The sequence below is a fragment of the Tinamus guttatus genome, unplaced genomic scaffold, assembly GCF_059628265.1.
Source record: "Tinamus guttatus ecotype Peru unplaced genomic scaffold, ASM5962826v1 Tinamus_guttatus_pri_ptg000096l, whole genome shotgun sequence".
Classification (NCBI taxonomy): Eukaryota; Metazoa; Chordata; class Aves; order Tinamiformes; family Tinamidae; genus Tinamus; species Tinamus guttatus.
The window spans coordinates 520,440-538,831 of NW_028288630.1; the positions used below are offsets into that span (position 1 = coordinate 520,440).

The 18,392-nt window shown below is 69.5% G+C and overlaps 2 protein-coding genes across 2 annotated transcripts; both read right to left on the bottom strand.

Annotated features, from left to right (window-relative positions):
* Positions 1-519: 519 nt before the first annotated feature.
* On the bottom strand, positions 520-4,071 carry MCRS1 (microspherule protein 1). Its single transcript, XM_088520686.1, has 14 exons — positions 4,059-4,071; positions 3,420-3,537; positions 3,189-3,327; positions 2,946-3,104; positions 2,197-2,306; positions 2,024-2,132; positions 1,806-1,944; positions 1,659-1,734; positions 1,426-1,454; positions 1,241-1,333; positions 1,048-1,130; positions 883-970; positions 678-805; positions 520-612 (listed from the first exon to the last, which is right to left on the bottom strand). Exons 2-14 carry the CDS (start codon positions 3,527-3,529, stop codon positions 526-528), a joined length of 1,350 nt encoding a protein of 449 aa, XP_088376812.1. The 5' UTR covers positions 3,530-3,537; positions 4,059-4,071; the 3' UTR covers positions 520-525.
* A 625-nt stretch (positions 4,072-4,696) lies between these two features.
* On the bottom strand, positions 4,697-16,409 carry ITGA7 (integrin subunit alpha 7). Its single transcript, XM_088520719.1, has 26 exons — positions 16,240-16,409; positions 14,668-14,795; positions 14,507-14,586; positions 14,168-14,423; positions 13,431-13,562; positions 13,220-13,339; positions 11,504-11,711; positions 11,222-11,415; positions 11,059-11,147; positions 10,852-10,979; positions 10,469-10,564; positions 10,309-10,370; positions 10,057-10,226; positions 9,828-9,977; positions 9,632-9,744; positions 8,869-9,067; positions 8,261-8,344; positions 8,102-8,181; positions 7,917-7,994; positions 7,747-7,849; positions 7,486-7,662; positions 6,731-6,823; positions 6,543-6,656; positions 6,371-6,469; positions 6,178-6,303; positions 4,697-4,861 (listed from the first exon to the last, which is right to left on the bottom strand). Exons 1-26 carry the CDS (start codon positions 16,407-16,409, stop codon positions 4,697-4,699), a joined length of 3,414 nt encoding a protein of 1,137 aa, XP_088376845.1.
* Positions 16,410-18,392: the final 1,983 nt, after the last annotated feature.

Below are 18,392 nucleotides of genomic sequence, written 5' to 3' on the forward strand. Positions count from 1 at the left end.
TATTTTTTTTTCTCCTTTTTCCCTTCTGTTTCAAGTTGTCTTTTGGCACCTGAACAAATTTGCTGTTGAATAAACAAAACCCAACTTCGAGCTTTAAATATTCAAGCCTTTTCTTTGTTCTGCTGAACTCGCCCAGCTGCTGCCCTGAGCCCTGGGCGCTCTCCAGCCTCTCCCCAGGCACCTGCTGCCTCCGTGGGGAAAAGGGCCCTCCCAGGGAACGGCTGCTCTGGAATCCAAAGAGCTGGGAAGGGTCCTGGGAGCTGCAGGTCCCGGCCCTGGCTGGGGCAGCCCCTGTCCCCAGTGATGCCGACACGGGGGGCTGCTGTAAAACACTTTATTGGCAGCAAGAAGGTCCAGAGCCCCAGGCAGAAAAGAGCCCGGACCCCGCAGGGGGGGAAAAGGGGGCAGAGAGAGGCCGGCAGCCCCGGGCCGGAGCAGAACCGGGACCCCCGGCTCCCAGCGAGGGGCCACAGGGACCCCCAGCTCCCGCTCCGTGACCAGGGGGGAGACAGGGCAGCCCCCCCGTCACTGCTGGGCCATCTTGGCCGCCTCTGCCTTGATGAGGGCGATGAGGTCCTGGTTGATGAGGAAGACGAAGCGCAGGCTGGCGATCTGGGGTGGACACGGGGGGTGAGCGGCGCAGGGGGACCCGCGCGGCCGCCCGGCCCGGCGCTCACCTCCACCACCGAGTTGTTGTTGAGCTTCCACTTGTTGCCCCCGAGCACGGGGCGCCCGTCGATGTAGATGGGACGCCGGCCCTCGTTAGCGATGAAGAAATCCCCGTTGTTCTTCAGCTTGATGATGCCTGGAGAGGGGAGGAAACGGGGGGTCAGCTCCGAGGCGGGGGGGCCGCAGCCCCGGCCCCGGCGTCGCCGCCCTGACCCTGTTTGCGGGAGATCTTCCAGGCCGGCCCCTCCAGCGCCAGGTCCACATCGATCTGGTTGTCCTTGGTGGCTCTGCCCAGCGTGATCTGCGGGAGGAGGAGGAGGATGAAGGCAGGGGGACACTGGGGACACTCCCGGGAGGGGACCCGGCCCCCGCACTCACCTCCCGCGAGCGCATGAGGTAACGAACCATGCGGCCCCGCAGCACGGCCAGCGTCTGGCTGTCGAAATCCGGGGAGCTCATTCCTTGGCGGAAGGAGGGATGAGATGGACACGAGGACGGACAGAGGGACCCCCCCCCACACACACACACACACAACCAAACCACCCCCCCACACCGGACTCCTTTTTGGTACCTGTGATGCTGTCGACCAGAACTTGCCACTTGTGCAGCTCCTGCTCCAGCTGCCGGATCTCCCGCTTCTGGCGCCGGTCGGCCACGGTCAACTCTAGGGCGGGAAGGGTGAGCGGAGCCACCCGCGTCCGGAACCTCATCCCGGGGCCGGACCCGGAGCGGCCCAGGGTGTGGGGCTGCACTCACCGTGTTCCAGCACCTCGTCCCGCACATCCCTGCGGAGGACAGGGAGGTCCCGCAGGAGCGAGTGCAGGAGCCAAGGGGAAGGGCCGACGCCAGCGTCGACAGATGTCCAAGGAGGCGAAGGGGGGCAAAAAAAGGCAATTTAGTGAAAAATTTGCGCTCCAAGACGCACTGGGAGCTGCACAGGCGGGAAAGTCCTCACTGCAGCCCCCCCACATCCCCAGCCCTGCCCTCACTTGAGCTTGTTGTCATCCAGCATGTCCTCGGCGTCCGAGAAGTTCAGCACCTGGTCCCCCTTGGGCAGCGGCTGCACTGGAGGGGACAGGGACACGGCGGTCGGGGACAGGCCGGGGGCGCGGGGCGGGCGTCCCCGCGGGCCTCACCGCTCTGGTCGTGCAGCAGGTAGTACTGCTTCATGAGCTGCCAGTGCAGCTGCAGCGCCCGCGCCGTGCGCGCCGGGTAGAACACGTCCGGGTGCTTGTGCAGCAGCTCCTGGAAGGTGTCCAGCGTGGGCTGGCTGCTCTGCGGAGGCCGAGGGGGGACACGCGTCACGCGCGGGACACCCGAGGGCCGTCCCCCCGCCCCGCCGAGCGCCCCTCACCGAGCCCACTTTGTGGAGCAGCTGCTCCTCGGCCTTGCTGAACAGCACCTTGCTCTGGATGGCGGCGATGGCCTCGGGGTGCAGCTGCCGCATGGCCTGGCAGGCCAGCCTGGGGGGGACACGGTGAGACCCCCCCCGCAGGCCCCGCCGCCCCCCGGCCGCCCCGCGCTCACTTGGAGATGATGGGGTCGTAGAGCAGCGCGTACCAGCGCTCCTGGATCTCGCGCAGGTTGAAGCGGCAGCTGAACTTCACCCCCAGGTGCACGGAGCTCAGGTCGTTGGTCTGAGGAAACAGCCGGTGTCATGAGAATCATGGAATCATGGAATGCTGAAGGGTGGAAGGGGCCTCTCGAGGTCACCTAGTCCAACCCCTGCACACGCAGGGTCACCTGGAGCACGTGGCACAGGGCTGCGTCCAAGCGGGTTTGAAGATCTCCAGAGAAGGAGACTCCACAACCTCTCTGGGCAGCCTGTTCCAGGGCTCTGGCACCCTCACTGGGAAGGAATTTTTCCTTAAGTTCCTGTGGAACTTTTGGTGCTTCAGTTTGTGGCCATTTCCTCTAGTTCTGTCGGTGCCACCAGTGTAAAGAGGCCGCCCCATCCTCCTCACTGCCTCCCTTGAGGTACTTCTAGACACTGCTCAGGTCCCCTCTCAGCCTTCTCTTCTCCAGGCTGAACAGGCCCAGCTCCCTCAGCCTCTCCTCACAGGGCAGATGTTCCAGGCCCCTGATCATCCTCGTAGCCCTGCGCTGGCCTCTCTCCAGCAGCTCCACATCCCTCCTGTACTGTGGGGCCCAGGACTGGCCACAGTACAGATGTCCCCGAGCAGGGGGACACCGCTCCCAGGGGTCCAAACCCAGCGCGGGACGGGGACGGCCATGGAGCGCCCGGCCGGGAACCGTCCCCGCGGCGGCCGCGGTACCTGCAGCACGGCGTTGATGAGCAGCAGGTCGTCGGCCGGCTTCCAGCGGCCCAGGTCCTTGGTCACCTGCAGGGGCTGTTTGCTCTTCTTCATGCGCTTGGCGAGGCCGGCGGGCGGCACCGGGCTGGCCGCGGCGGGGGCGGACACGGCCTTGGCCACCTGGGTGGGCAGCGCGGGGGGTCGTGAGGCCGCCGGCGCCCCGGGGTGCCCCATCCCTGTCCCCGTCCCCATCCCGGCTCTCACCTTCTTCTTCTCGCTGGAGGAAGGCTCGCTGCCCGAGCAGCGCCCGCCCTCGGGGCCGCCGGCGCCCTTGGCGCGGCTGGACGACTTGGCGAGGCTGCTCTCTACCAGCTCATCGTCGAACTTCTTGCGCTTGATGAACCTGCGGCACCGCAGGAACAGCGACGTGGGGACGCGACGTGGGGACGTGGGGACGTGGGGGCCGCCTCCCCCCCGCGGCTGCCCGGCACCTACCGCGAGGAGCTGCGGCGCTTGGGGACGGCGCCCGGCGCCTGCGACGAGCTGCGTTTGGGCCCCGCCAGCGACTCCTCGTCCTCGGAGCGACTCGCCGGGCCCGACGCCATCAGGGCCTCTGCGTGGGGACAGGGGGACAACGGCTGCCGGGGGGGGCGGCTCCTCCGGGGAATCGGGAGGGAATGGGGGACACGGGGGGGCTGGAGAGGGAACAGAGGGGACCGCGGGGAGGTGACAGGAGGGCACACGGGGACATTGGTGGCAGGGGGTGACATGGGGGGTTATAGGAGATGTGGGGGTGTCAGAGGGATAAAAGGGGGCACAAGGACAATGTGTGGGGGGCACTGGGGGCTCCGGGGCGGGGGCAGGAGACGGGGGGCCCGGGGAGCCGGGGGGGGGTGGAAACGGAGGACACGGGGGGAACAAGGGGACGGGGGGGGAACAAGGGGACGGGGGGGGGAAAAGGGGACGGGGGGGGAACAAGGGGACAAGGGGGGACATGAGAGGACAGGGAGGGAACAAGGAGACACGCGGCAAGAGGGGGACAAGGGGACAGGGGGCCGCGGGGGGACCTGAAAGGAGCCGGAACGCGGCGGCCGCCGCGGGGGAGGGGAGGACACGGGCCGGGGCCGCACTCACCATCCCCGGGAGCGGCGGCCGCCGGGGAGCCTCCATAGACGGCATCGCTTCCGGCCGCGGGACCGGAAGAGGCTCTCACTTCCGCAGCGCGAGACCGCGTGAAGCCGCAGCGAGCGCGGCCATTTTGCAAGGCCCCCGTCCCGCCCGCTCCGGCGCCGCCATCTTGGTTAAGGGCGCCGCGCTGGGCGCTGCGGGGCGCCGCTCCCCGTGGCGGGCGCCGTTACCGGGGACGCAGGGGGGACGCACGGAGTCAGCGCCCCGTTATCCCCCGTTAACGGCGTGGGAGGAAGGGGAAGGAGGGAAACGGCGCGGGCGGAGGGGGTAGGAAGGGCCCTCAGCGGCACCCGTAGCCCCGCCCATGGCCGCGGGCGCCCCCTCCGCGGTGTCGGGAGCGGCCCCGTTCCCCGCCCCGGGGCCTCCCTTCCCCCCCACCCCGGGGAAACCGAGTCCCGGGGCCGCCCCCCCCCCCCCCCGGCGGGGACGGCGGCAGCCGGGGGGGTCCCGGCCCCGGCGAGGGCGACGCGGGGGGTCCAAGAAGGCACCGGCATCCCGGGGGCGGCTGCTCTTTATTGGCTCCAGCGTCGCCGCGCGCCCCGCGCCCGCTCCCGCGCGTGTCCCCCGCGCTGTCCCGGGCGGCGCTAGGCCGGGCTGGGCGCCAGGCGGGCGGCGGCGGGGGCGGCCGCCCACGGGAGGCGCCGCACGGTGCCGGCGCGCGGGCTCGGGCGCTGCTCGCGCGGGATCTTCACGGCGTGGAGCTGCGGGAGCGCCGGCGGCGGCGGCCGCGCGCGGCGGAAGAAGCCGAGCTGGGGACGGGGGAGAGACCCTCGCACGTTCGTGCACCGACGGGGCAGGGCCCTGCACCGGGGCTGCACCGGGGCGGCGGGGCCCTGCATCCACCCGGGCGCTGCAGCCCTTGCACCGACGGTGCAAACTGCTGCACACTGGTACCCAGGGGCGGAAAAGCCTTGCACGGCCCTGCACCAACGGTGCAGACCCTCTTCCACCCACCCAGGCACTGCAAATACTTGCACCGACGGTGCAAACTGCTGCACACTGGTACCCAGGGGCTGAAAAGCCTTGCACCCCCTTGCACCAACGCTGCAACCTCCAGCTGTGCAGGCACTGCAGATACTTGCACTGCTGGTGCAAACCCTTGCACACTCATACACCAGCACTGCACACCCTTGCACACCCATGCACTGCCACTGTCAACGCTCCTCCATCCACCCAGCACTGCAAACCTTTGCACCAACAGTGCAAGCCCTTGCACACCCATGCACGAGCCCTGCACGCCCTTGCACCAACACTGCAGACCCTCCTCCATCCACCCAGCACCGCAAGCCCTTGCACTGGTGGTGCCGCCCCTTGCACACCCACGCACGAGCCCTGCACGCCCTCGCACGCGTCCTGCACCAGCCCCGGCCGCTCTGCAGCCCTTGCCCAGGCGCCGCGGAGCCCGCGCGAGCGCTGCTGTCCCCGTGTCCCCGTGTCCCCGTGTCCCCGCTAGGCCTGCGCCTGCTTGTCGCGCTCCGAGGGCTGCAGGCCCCGCCGGGCCCGGTAGTAGCTCGCGGCGTAGGGGGCCGCCCGGCTGCTCCGCTGGAAGAAGCCGCACTGGGGAGGAAGCGACAGGGTGCCAGGCCGGGGCGGCAGCGCACGGAGCGGGTGACATTGCGCGCGGTGGCATCACATGCGGCTGGGGGGGGCGTTACATGGCATGGGGGTGGCATTGCACAGGGTGGGGGTGCATGGGGTGAGGTGGCGTCGTATGACATGGGGTGACATCACATGCAGTGGAGGTGGCATCGCATGGAGTGACATCACATGTGGGGTGGCATCACGTGGGGTGGCATTGCACATTGCATGCACTGGAGGTGGAATGGGGGGACATCGTAGAGGGGCACATTGCACAGGGTAGCATGGCATGAGGTGACAGTATGGGATGGAGCGGTACAAGGTGGCATGGCGGGGGGGGCTGGCATGGCACAGCAAGGGGTGGCATTGAATGAGGTGACAGGGCCCAGGTGGCACGGCCCAGCTCCCCCACGGTGTCCCACTGTCAGCTGCCTGTGTCCATCCCGGCCACCCCTGCCCTGTCCCCGCTGTCCCTGTCCCCACTCACCTTCCAGAGGACGAAGACAAGCAGGGCCAGGACGAGGACACCGGCCAGGACGGCCAGGACGATGACCCACCAGGGCACGCCCCCGGCCACCGCGGCGCTGGGGTCCAGGTACACGGACACGGGGATCTGGGGACAGCGCGGCGTGAGGGCGGCCGCGGGGGGGACACCGTGGGGACCGGGGACACACACGCACCTGCGTGGAGGCGTCCTTGAGCACCAGGTTGGTGACGGCGGAGGTGACGGACACGCTGGCCCTCACGATCAGCTCCACCGAGGTCACGGCCAGGAACTCCTGTGCCGAGCGGGTCGGGGCTCAGCGGCGGCGGGAGGCCGCGGTGGGGCCGGTCCCCCCGCGCCCCGCTCACCTCCAGGAAGGTGCCGTTCCAGAGGCGCCCGCGCGCCCGCAGCACCGCCGCGCGCTCGAAGCTGCGCAGGGGGCACCGGAACACCAGGCAGCTGGCGGTGCCCTGGGCACAGTCCTGCGCCACACGGGGCTCAGCGGGGACCGTGGTGCGGGGACGTCCCGCCCCGGCCCGGCGCCACCCGCGCTCACCAGCGTGACGTTCCTGCGCCGCTCGGCTGCTGCCGGCAGCCACCAGGAGCCCGAGGCCGGAGCCTCGACGGGATCAGCCTCCCCTGGAGGTTCCTGTGGGGGAAGGAGCCGATGCGGCCTGGGGAGCCGCTCCCGGAGTGGGGGGGACACGGGACAGAGGGATGGGGGGACGTGGCGTGGAGGGACGCGGGAACAGCACTGGAACAGGCTGCCCAGAGAGGTTGTGGAGTCTCCTTCTCTGGAGATCTTCAAACCCGCTTGGACGCAGCCCTGTGCCACGTGCTCTAGGTGACCCTGCGTGTGCAGGGGTTGGACTAGATGATCTCTAGAGGTCCCTTCCAACCCTAAGCATTCTGTGATTCTATGATTCTATGACAACGGGATGCAGGATGGAGGGAGGCAGGACAGAGGGATGTGGGATGGAGGGAGACAGGATGGAGGGAGGCAGGACGGAGGGACGCATGATGGAGGGATGCGGCAGATGGAGGCAGGACAGGGGGATGCAGCAGATGGGGCAGGACAGGGGGATGCAGCCAGGGGGACATGGTGCAGACGGAGGTGGCACGGGGGGACGCGGTGCACACGGAGGGGGACACGATGCACACGGAGGCAGCACAGGGGACACGGTGCAGACGGGGGGATGCAGTGCAGACGGGGGGACGCGGTGCAGACGGAGGCGGCACAGGGGACACGGTGCACACAGAGGGGGACACGGTGCACACGGAGGCAGCCCCGGCCCCGCGCGGCGGCCGCACCAGGGCCAGGCGCAGCGGGTTGGCCGCGGGGCTGCAGGCGGCCGGCGGTCCCGGCGGCGCCGCCAGCTCCAGCTCCAGCGGGTAGAGCAGCCACTTGCCGCTGGGCAGCTCGTGCGGCCAGAGCAGCGTGAGGAAGGCCGAGCCCAGTGTCTTCAGCGACTGCCCGCGGTTGGAGACCTGCGCAGAGGGGGGACGTGAGTGGGGACGGCGCTGGGACCCCCCTCTTCCCCAGCAAGGGGCCCCAGCGTCCGGGTGACTCACCGTGACCTCGTAGCGCACGGCGCTGCCCACCTGGCTCTCGCGCCGCACGGCGCTCTCGCCCCGCACCGTCCCGCCGAAGAAGAGCCGGGACGGCACGGCCACGCTGCGGGGACGGGCGCGTCACCCGGGGTGGCCTGGCACCTCCTGCCCCCCCCCGGCCCCACACTCACCCTGTCACCGAGAGGGGCAGCTCGATGACAACCCGCGCCCGGGCCACCACCGGCGCCAGCCCTGGCTGCTCGCTGATCCTGGGGCGAGGGGAGGGACGGGGGTGACACAGAGGAGGGGACAGGGGGTGACACAGGGTGTCGGGGGTGCCACCCGCCCGTCCCCGCCCTGCAGCGGCTCCGCTCACGTGGACAGGGCCAGCTCCACGGCCAGGTCCCGCGTCTGCAGGGTGATGCCCAGGGTGCTGAGGATGAGGTAGAACCGGACCTGGGGGGCAGAGCGGGGGTCAGGGGGGACGGGCGGGGGGCACCGTGGCGGGGCCGGGGGGTGCGGGCGCTGCTCCCACCTGGGCGCCGCGCGGCAGCGGGTTGCCCAGCTCGCACTGCACCTGGGAGCCGTTGGCGTTGGCGACGCAGAGCGGCGGCCTGTCCTGCGGGGGGGGTCAGCGGCCACGGCCGGGGCTCTGCGCCCCCCGGAGTGACCCCTGTGCCACCCCCCCGGAGTGACCCCAGTGCCACCCCCCCGGAGTGACCCAGTGCCACCCCCCAGACTGACCCCTGCACCCGGTGACACCCCCGGAGTGACCCCTCTGCCACCCCCCCAGGACTGACCCCTGCACCCAGTGACATCCCTGGACTGACCCCTGCACCTCCCAGACTGACACTTGCACCCAGTGACATCTCCAGACTGACCGCTCTGCCCCCCGGATTCACCCCTGCACCCCCCAGACTGACCCCGCACCCCCCCGGATTGCTCCCCCTTCTCCCCTCCGAATTGCCCTCCTGCCCCCCAGCCCAACCCCTGCCCCATCCCCATCCTCTGCACCCCCTTCAGCTCCCCCCTGCACCCCGGCACCCCCCAGCCCTCCGCTCTGCACCCTTGGGATCCCCCATCCCTGGGCACCCCCAGGACACTCTGGGCCCCCCGGGCTGTCCCCGTCCCCCCACCCCGTACCGCAGGCGCGTGGCCGTCGTAGGGGCGCACGGCCGAGTAGGGCAGCTCCTCGGGGAAGGTGGCCGTCAGCAGGGCCTCGTGGGCATCGTCGCCGTCCCGCTGCGGGGCCGCAGGGTCCGAGGGCAGGTTGGTGACGTGGATCTCCAGGGCCACGTCCTTCTGGTCGCTCATGGCGAAGGTGGCGGTGCCATCGGCATCCCTGCAGCGGGGAGGGCGCTGGTGACCCCCAGGTGGGGACAGCATCGCTGACATGCACATGGGGTGGCACTGGTGGCATGCACATGGAAACCGCATGGGTGGCATGCAGATGGGGATGACACTGGTGACATGCAAATGGGAGTGACACTGGTGGCATGCACATGGGGATGGCACTGGTGGCATGCGCACCGGGATGGCACCGGTGGCATGCACATAGGGACAGCATAGTTGACATGCACATGGGGATGGCACTGGTGACATGCACATGGGGTGGCACTGGTGGCATGCACACGGGGACAGCATAGTTGACATGCACATGTGGATGACACTGGTGACATGCAGATGGGGATGACACTGGTGGCATGCACACGGGGACAGCACTGGTGACATGCACATGTGGATGACACTGGTGACATGCACATGGGGTGGCACTGGTGGCATGCACACAGGGACAGCGTGGGTGGCGTGCACACGGGGACAGCACAGGCTGCATGCATGCAGCACAGCGTGTCAGGCTGGCGAGGGGACGTCGGGGACACGCGGGCAGCGCCCCGTCCCCGCTCACTTGGGCAGCGGCAGGAAGTCGGTGTCGCCCAGGCGGGAGCAGAACTGCGCGCGCAGCCGCAGGTTGCTCTGGCAGATCTTGTCGTCCCCGCAGCCCTGCTTCAGGAAGTGCACCTGGCGCGGGGACGCGCGCGGGGACGCTGAGCCCTGGCCGGGCGGCGCGCTGGCCCCGGCGGGGACGGGGGACAGGGTGTCACCTCGCTGCGCTGGCTGCGGGGCTGCTGGGCGCCCAGCACGGGGGGCAGCGGCGCCAGCGCGTTGCCGGCCGCCCGCCGCTGCGCCCGCGCCTGCCTGATGCCGTAGGCCAGCGTGACGGCGATGGGGCGCAGCTTGTCCCGGATGCCGTCCTGCGGGCACCGAGAGCCGTGAGCCCCGTGTGCCCTCCCCGGGCACGGGGACCGGCGGGGCGTGGGGACGGGGACGCACCTGGAGCTGGAAGGTGGCCTGGGCGCAGCCGCGGGCGCCCGGTCGCGGCAGCTCCACCGTCCCCGAGAGCTGGTGCTCGGGGTCCGCGGGCTGGCGGCGCAGGAAGGCGGCGCGGGGCGCCTGGCCGCGGCGGCGCCGCTCCGTGTCCGCGTCCAGGACGTACTCGAGCGCTGCGGGCGGAGGGAGGGACACGTGGCGGGGGGGGCCTGGACTGCAGCCCCCCGCGGTGTCCCCAGCGCTGGCCGCACTCACTGAGCCGCGGGCTGTAGCCGGCGGGATTGGCCGCGTAGCTGAAGCAGACGCTGACGTCCACACTGCGGGAGGATGGGGATGAGGATGAGGATGAGGATGGGGATGAGGATGAGGATGGGGGCGGGTCCTGGATCCCCCCCAGCCCCTGTGCGGCACCCACCAGATGCCCTCGTGGTGGCGGCAGTTGCTCTGCTCCAGGTCGATGGCTGGAGGCGTCAGGGTGACGTTGTGCGAGACGTGGACAACGGGCCGGGCGCTGCGGGCGGCACCCGAGGGCTCCACTGAGAGCCCGTCCCGGGCTCCGGGGTGCCCTGGGATAAGGGATCCCGCTCCGGGATGAGGGATGCCCGGGGATAAGGGATGCTCTGGCATTGCCGATGCTCCAGGTGGAGACACAGCCCATGTAGGGTTGGGGAAAGCCCTGGGAGGGGGATGCTCTGCCCTGGGAGACACCCGGGATGCTCTGAGCAGGGGCTGCACAAGGATGAGGGGATTGGGGCCACCCCGGGGCAGGTTTGGGGACACGGCGGCAAGGGCGCGCACCGGAACAGCACCACGGTGTCGGAGAGGGAGCCCACGAGCAGGTCGGGGTAGAGGTTGTCGTCCACGTCCAGCCCCCCCGAGATGGCGTAGCCGAAGGCCGGCACCCCCACGGCCTCTCCATCCAGGACCTGGGGACGAGCCGCCACAGGCCATGACCATGGGGACATCCCCACGGCGCCGGGGAGGGCGTCACGGTGTCACTGTCACCTGTGCTGGCTTGGCCACGATGCCCAGCTTGCTGCCGTGGTAGATGTAGACTTTGCCAGCGCCGTCGAAGGGGGCCCCCACAGCCAGGTCTGGGGCGGCGGGGGGACAGCGCCGTCAACACGGGCCACCCGCAGCCCCTCCGTGCCCCGGGCGGCCCCCTCACCGCTGAAGCCGTCCTGGTCGAGGTCGCCGGCGGCGCTGAGCGCGATGCCGAACATGGAGCCGTAGGTGCCGTTGAGGCGCAGGGGGGTGGCGGCCGCCCAGCGCCCCCCCGGGTTGATGTAGACGTAGGCGGCCCCCCCGATCTCCTGGTGGCGCTCGAAGAAGTGGGGGGCTCCCACGGCCAGGTCCATCCAGCTGCGGGCAGGGGGGAGGTGACATCGACCCGGTGGTGGCCCCCGTCCCGCAGCCCGGCCCGGCCCCGGCGTCCCCGCCGCCCGCGCACCCGTCACCGTTGAGGTCGAGCACGGCCAGGGCGTAGCCGAAGGCCGACGTGAGCTGCTCGCCGGGCAGCACGGCCTCGGGCACCAGGCGCTGGGCGCTGTCGCGCCGCAGGATCACCACGGCGCCCGTGTGGTTGGCGCGCGGCGCCCCCGCCACGAAGCTCAGCTCGTGTCGCCGCGTCAGGCCCCGCGCCGAGTCCACCGAGAAGCCTGGGAGGGGGACGGGGGGGTCTGGGGACCGGCCTGAGCAGCCCAGGCTGAGCAGCCCAATGGAGAATCCCGCCTGGAGCAGCCCGACCTGAGCAGCCCACCCTGAGCATCCTGCCTGGAGCATCCTGATTTGAGCATCCCATCTGGAGCATTGCACATAGAGCATCCCACCTGGAGCATCCCACCCAGTGCATCCCACCTGGAGCATCCTGATCTGAGCATCCCATCTGGAGCATTGCACATAGAGCAGCCCACCCAGAGCATCCCAACCCGAGCATCCTGCCTGGAGCATCCCAACCCAAGCGTCCCCTCTGAAGCATCGCACACAGAGCAACCCACCTGGAGCATCCCAACCTGAGCTTCCCGTCTGGAGCATTGCACATAGAGCATCCCACCCTGAGCATCCCAGCCCAAGCATCCCAGCCCAAGCATCCCATCTGGAGTGTCACACAGAGCATCCCTTCCCAAGCATCCTTCCTTGAGCACCCTGGCCCAAGCAGCCCTCGTGGAGCATCCCACCCTGGCACTCCCAGGACATGGATCCATGGAGGGGATGTGCCTGGGTGCCCCCGCCCCCATCCACAGCCCTGTCCCATCCCTGTCCCCGTCTCTCTCTCTCTCTGCTCGGGCCCGTCCGTGGCCAGGGCTTCAGCTGGGCCTCAGTTTCCCTGCTCTGTTCTCGGGGCAACAGGGGAGATTTGGGGACAGAAGGGAAGATTTAGGGGACAGAGCAGCAAGGCCCAGAGCAGAGTGGGATTGGGGGGGGGGGTCCTGTGCACCCCTCCCTGCCTGGAGCACAGCCCCCCAGGACCCCAGAGCCCCTTGTCCCCAAGTCCCCGAGGCCCCCGGCAGCCCCGAGCACCCCCAGGTGCAGCCAGGCAGGATGCGGCCACCCCCCCGTCATGCAGAGACACCAGCGCACAACGTGGGGGACCTGGCCGGGCTCCGCGTCCCCTCCGCCCCCTGAGACCCTCCTGCGCCCCTGGCACCCGGCCGGGTCCCCAGTGCCAGTCGTCGGCAAAGCGACAGGATTCGGGTGCCCACGGGGCCGTGGAGAGTCAAGGAAAGCCGCCCAGCAGGGCACGGAGCAATACGGGGACAAGGACGGGGATGGGACAGGGGTCTGTGGGACCGGGGACACAGGAACACGTGTGACAAGGCTGGCAGGGGGGTGGGGGTTGCATTGCCATCCGTGTGCAAGCTTGCATGCATGGGGGTGTGCAAGGGGCTGCACACGTGTGTGCAAGGGGAGGTGTGTTGCACATGCGTGTGTGTGTGTGCAAGGGGAGGTATGAAGCCACGTGTGCACACCTGTGTGTGCGTTCGTGTGCAAGCACGTGTGCGTGTGCATGCACACGCGTGCATGGGGATGTGCTGCATGGCATGCCCATGTGTGTGCACGCGTGTGCCGGCAGTTTTACTTTCCTCTCGTCTCCGCAGACACGGGGAGGGCGACATGGACACACACGGTGCCGGGGGCGCGTGGGGCCCCCGCCGCGGTTACCAACCTAAGTAGCTATTGGGAGCCACGTCGCCAGCCGCACTGGGCATCTTCTCGCTGGGGTCAGGGCTTTTGTACACGAGCTGGTCGGGGTCTGAGCTATCAATGTTTGTCACAAACAAAATACCTGGGCCCGGGCGGGCCGGGCAGAAAGAGAGAGAGAAGCGGGTGAGGGCAGGACGGGGCCCCCGGCGCGGGGCCGGGCCTGCTGCCTGTACCCAAGTAGCTGTTGGCTGGCACGGGGATGAGTGAAGGGTCCTGGTCCTTCTCGCCCCCGGCTTCGTAGGGGCCATCGTCGTAATGGACCAGGTCCAGGGAGCTGTGGTTGAACACCTCCACGCGCACGTTCCCTGTCAAGGCAAAGGGGTCAGCGCCGCCCGCGCGGCCACTGGCACAGGGACAGAGATGGGGACATGGATACAGGGATGGGGACAGGGACAGTCCAGTTGCCTGCAGAGAGAAGGGGCACCAGGGCTGCTGGCAGCCTCGGCGCAGCCATGCACGGATCCACGGCACCCCGCTACCTGTGTGTGCACCAGCGTGCACCTGCACACTTGGCCATGCACGCGCAGCCTGCGCATGGGACAAGTCTGCACCCATGTTCATGTGCAGGCACGTAGGAATGCACATGCATTGCACGTGTAGTGCACATATGCACATGCATGCACATGTGCCCACAACATGCAGGAAGATCTGTGCACACACACGTGTGCACCAATCCTTGCACACCCAAGTGCATGCAGCTAGACCCCCCCCCGCCACGTGCCCCCATGCATGCAATGGGGTGCGCACCCACCCAAATCATTGCACACTCACGCGTGGGTGCTGGAACGTGCAGCCAGAGCCACGAACCCACCCACGTGACATCTCCGTGCCCACCTGCATGCACCCACGGCCAGGCTGGTGCACCCACCCTGCTGTATCCGAACCCCCCGCTCCTGCGCCCAGCGCTCACCTTTCCAGTTGTAGGTGCCGGGGGCCCCAAAGAGGATGTAGTGGCTGTCGGCGGTGAAGCCGGCTGCCAGGCCCTGCTGGCAGAAGCCGAAGCGGTCGTGGCCCTGCGGCCGCCCCTCGCAGAACTTCCACTCGCCGCCGTCGAGCTCGTCGCGCACGCGCAGGTCCTGGCTCAGCACGTAGCAGCGCCCGATGACATCGCGCGTCTCCAGCGGCTGCTGCACGCGGTTCCGCGTCTCGTAGAGGTGGGCGCAGGTCTGCAAGTGGGGTGGAGGGTGCGGGGGGGTCAGGTGGGGACAGGGACCTGCCCCCCCGCGCCCTGCCTGGTCCCGGTGCTCACCACGATCTTGCCGCCAGGGCCCTGGCTCTTCACGCTCACCCCCAGCCACTGGTTCTCCTTGCTCTCCCGCTGCGGATCCACTGCGGGCACAGGCAGCATCAGCTCTGCCGCCCCGAGAACCACCCGTGGCCCTCCTGGTTCCCTCCCCCAGGCCCTGGCACCTCCGTCATCGATGGGCACCCGCCAGCAGTCGGAGACCTCGTGGCTCAGTGGGCAGGCGTAGAGGCCGCCCGTGCGGTTGGCGCCTTGGCCGGGCAGCGCGGGCGCCTGGGGGGCTCCGACCAGCAACCTGCGGTGACGGGGGAGGACGAGCAGCAGCGTCACACGCCGACCGCGGGGTCTGACACGCTCAGACCCCCCAGGGCAGAGCCATCGGGCAGCGCCGGCCCTGCCACCCCCGTGCAGCTGTCCTGGCCCTGGCGCCGCTGACGCACCCATTTCACGTGTCTGCCGGCTGGGCCAGGCAGCTGCCCGGGCTGCCCAGGGCTGGTGGCCTCCAGGGGTGTGTGGGCACCTACCGGCACCAACCCACCTGCTCCTGGCCTCAGCACCGCTTGGTGCACATGCGACAAGCGGAAGGGCACCCGGGCGCAAAGTGCCCTCGTGCTGCGCTGACCCCCCGGCCTCTCCTAAGGGACGGGGCCAGCGGCCCCGGGGACACGAGGGAGCCCCGGGAGGCGGCCGAGGGCCGGTAAAAATAAACTGGAATTCACTCAAAATAACTGCGCCGTCGCATGCCCAAAAAAGGAGGAGGCGGCCGGGCCGGGCCGGGCCGCGGGGTGCCAGGGCAGGGGGCAGCGCCGGGACCCGCCGCCGCCGCGGACACCGGCCCGGAGAGGCGGCCCCGGGAGCGGCAAGAACGCGGCGGGAAATGCGGCCCCGGCGGCCCCGGGAGCCCGCGGGGCTCGGCGGGCGCCGGCGCAGCGGAGGCTCCGCGGGAAGCTGCCAGCGCCCGGACCGGTGGCTCCCCGGGAATGCGGGTGGGCGGCCCCGCTCCAAACCCTGCTCAATGACTTGGCGGCGGCGGCGGCTCCGGACCGAGCGCGGCGGATCCGATACCGGGTCCTGCCTGGCCCCGGGGGCCGCCGCGATGGCCGGGGCTGCGCGAGGGGCTCCTGCCCGCCCGGGCCGGCGGAGGACCGGGCATCTTGGCATCTTGCCACCCCCCGGGGGAGCTGCGGCGGTGCCGGGCGCCCGAGGAGCTCGCAGCGGGAGCGCAGCGCACACAGGCGGCCACAGGGACCCCCGCCATCCCGGGGACCTTGTCCCTGACCGGCGGCAGAGACCTCCCTCCGCCCCCAAGTCTTGCAGGGAGCCAGGGAAAACGAGGACCCGCGTTCCCAACTCCTGACGGGGACAGGGAGCCGGGCAGGATCCGCACGGGGACACTGCGGGGTGGCTCCCCCGTGCAGCCGGTCCCGCCCGCAGCTTTGGACGCACCGGGTGACACCGCATTTGCGCCGGGAACCAAACCCAGGAGTGTCGCCAGCTCCCCCCGCAGCCCCCGGCCCCGCCAAAGCCCCGGGAGAGCCGAGGGCAGCCCCGGAGCGGGAAACATCCCGGGCGGCACCGGGGAGGCGGCGGAGCGCCGCAGCCCCGATGCCACGGGGATGGGCGGGCCGCCCAGCGCGCCCCTCGCCGGCTCCCCAGGTTCACCGTGAGAAGCGCCGGAGTGGGAGGGGGGCTCCCCACGCGTGGGAGGGGGGTCTCCCCGCGGCGGAGCCGGCACTCACCAGCTGGCGGGCTCGGGCCGGAGCTGCCGGTGCAGCGCCACGGAGAAGCCGAAGAGGCTGCCCTTGTCGCCGTCCTTGAGCAGGGTGTTGGCCGCGTCCAGGTTGAAGGCAGCGCTGCCCAGGAGCTGCAGGCAGAGCCAGGGCGCCCAGCGGGGCAGCGGCCCCGCCATGGCCCCGCGCGCGGCTCGCCCCGCTCTGGCTCGCGGCGAGGAGGAGCGCGGGCTGCGCGGGCGAGCCCGCCCCCGCACCGAGCCCTGCCCCGCGTCACCCGGTGTCACCGCGCCGCGGGGCACCCCTCACCGCGGGGCGTCCCACCCCGTGTCACAGCGGATCGCGGCGTTCTGCACGCAGAATCGCGCTGCGTGTTGCAACGTCTCGCTCCCCGTCTCGCGGGGTATCGCACCCATATCGCGGCGTATCGCACCCCTATTGCAGCGTATCGCACCCATATCGCAGCGTATCGCGCCGCATGTCATGGTGTATCGCACCCCACATCACAGCGATCGCACCCCACGTCGCGGGGCGCTGCCCCATGCGCCCCACGGGACGCGCGACCCGGGGACCGTCACATTTTCCGGCGTGCCGGCTATTTTTAACCGCTCTCCCAAGGCCCACAAAGGGATCTGGGAGCCGCTCCGGCCGTGTGAACGGGCCGCATCAAGGAGCTCTTCCCCCGGCTCGCGGGGCCCTGGAGCCCATCCAGCCCCACTGCCCTTTCCCCTCCTGCGATCCCGGAGCCGCTCAAATCCCTCCAGTGACGTGGGAAAGGGGGGAGTGTTTCCTGGGAGGGGATGGGAATGGGGTCCGCTAATCCCGGCGGTGCAGGAATGGAGGCGAGCGGAGCCAGGCACCGCACAAGGAGCCCCCATTCCCTCCCGTTCCCCTCCCGGCCTCTCCTTTTCCAGCGGGATTTGCAGCGCGTCCGCATCGCGGGAGGGGACAGCGCCACCGGAGCATCAGGCCGGTATAAATAGAAAAGGAGGTGGCTGCAGCCGGGAAATGGGATGAGCCGATGGGCTAAATTAAATCGTGCCCTAGGCCGGTGCCAAGGGGACCCTGAGCAACCGGTGGGGAGAAAACTGGGATCCTCCCCAACGGCAGGAGCACGGGCTTCAAAGCGAACACGTCCATAGGTACCCACTGCCACCTGGATCCCGGGAATGAGCACCCTATTCCTAAGGAAGCCGTTAATCCCACATCGTTTTCCCCAAATTCCCTGTAGCGTCGCAGGGCGCTGCCAGCCCAGGCTTCCCTTCGTGCGTGTGCTAGGCCAGGCTGGAACATTGGGAGCAGCCTCTGCGGCTCCAGCTGGGAATTCCTCCCGCTTCCCCACACGGAGCCCGCAGCTCGTTAGCCAACAGGCCTGGGAACAGCAGCTGCTCCGGATTAGGAATCTCCCAGGGAGGGCGAATCCCTCCGCAGCAGCAATTTGCCCCAGCAAGGCAGAATTCCAGCCCCCGCAAAAGTGTTTTTTTGTGAATGGACACGCTGGGAACGGCCACGTTCCCCCCCGGCACCGGCTGCTGGCACCTGGATCCCAGCACGGCCGGCTGTGCCACGAGCCACTGGGCAAACGGGAGCCGCTTCCCAGCTCCGGACAATCGGAGAGCACTGGGAGCACATGCGGGACGCGCTCCCGGATGCTCCTTGAAATCGCTACAGACCTCGTTATACCCTCAGCGTTGTCTCATGAGGATTTTATTTTCAACGCGAGGGCCAACTTCCAAATGAGGCTGCGATTCCAGAAGGGAATGTTCTCCCCAGGCCTGACTCCCATCAGGACATTGTTCCTGCAGGCTCCGGCGTTGAGCACGAGGGAATTTCTTCTCGGCTGGGGTGAGAACGGAGGGGGTTGTTGAACAGCAACTCACGTGTCGTGAGAAAAAGACTTCCTTGTTTAGAGGAGCCGCTTCGCTCCAAGGCCTTTCTTGGATTTGAACCCTCCTGGAAGCCGCAGCCTCATCCCGCTGCCTTCCGAACGGCTGAAGTCAGGGAGCAGCCTGGGGACGGGAGTGGAGCTGGGGACACGGGAAGAGGGAAGGGATGGGGTAGAGCCGGGGACAGGGGCTCGCTCCCAAGCGGAGGGTGGGATGGGAGCGCGGCCCGGAGCTCCTGCGGCTCCGGAGAGCACCCGGAGCGCACGAGGGGCTGCA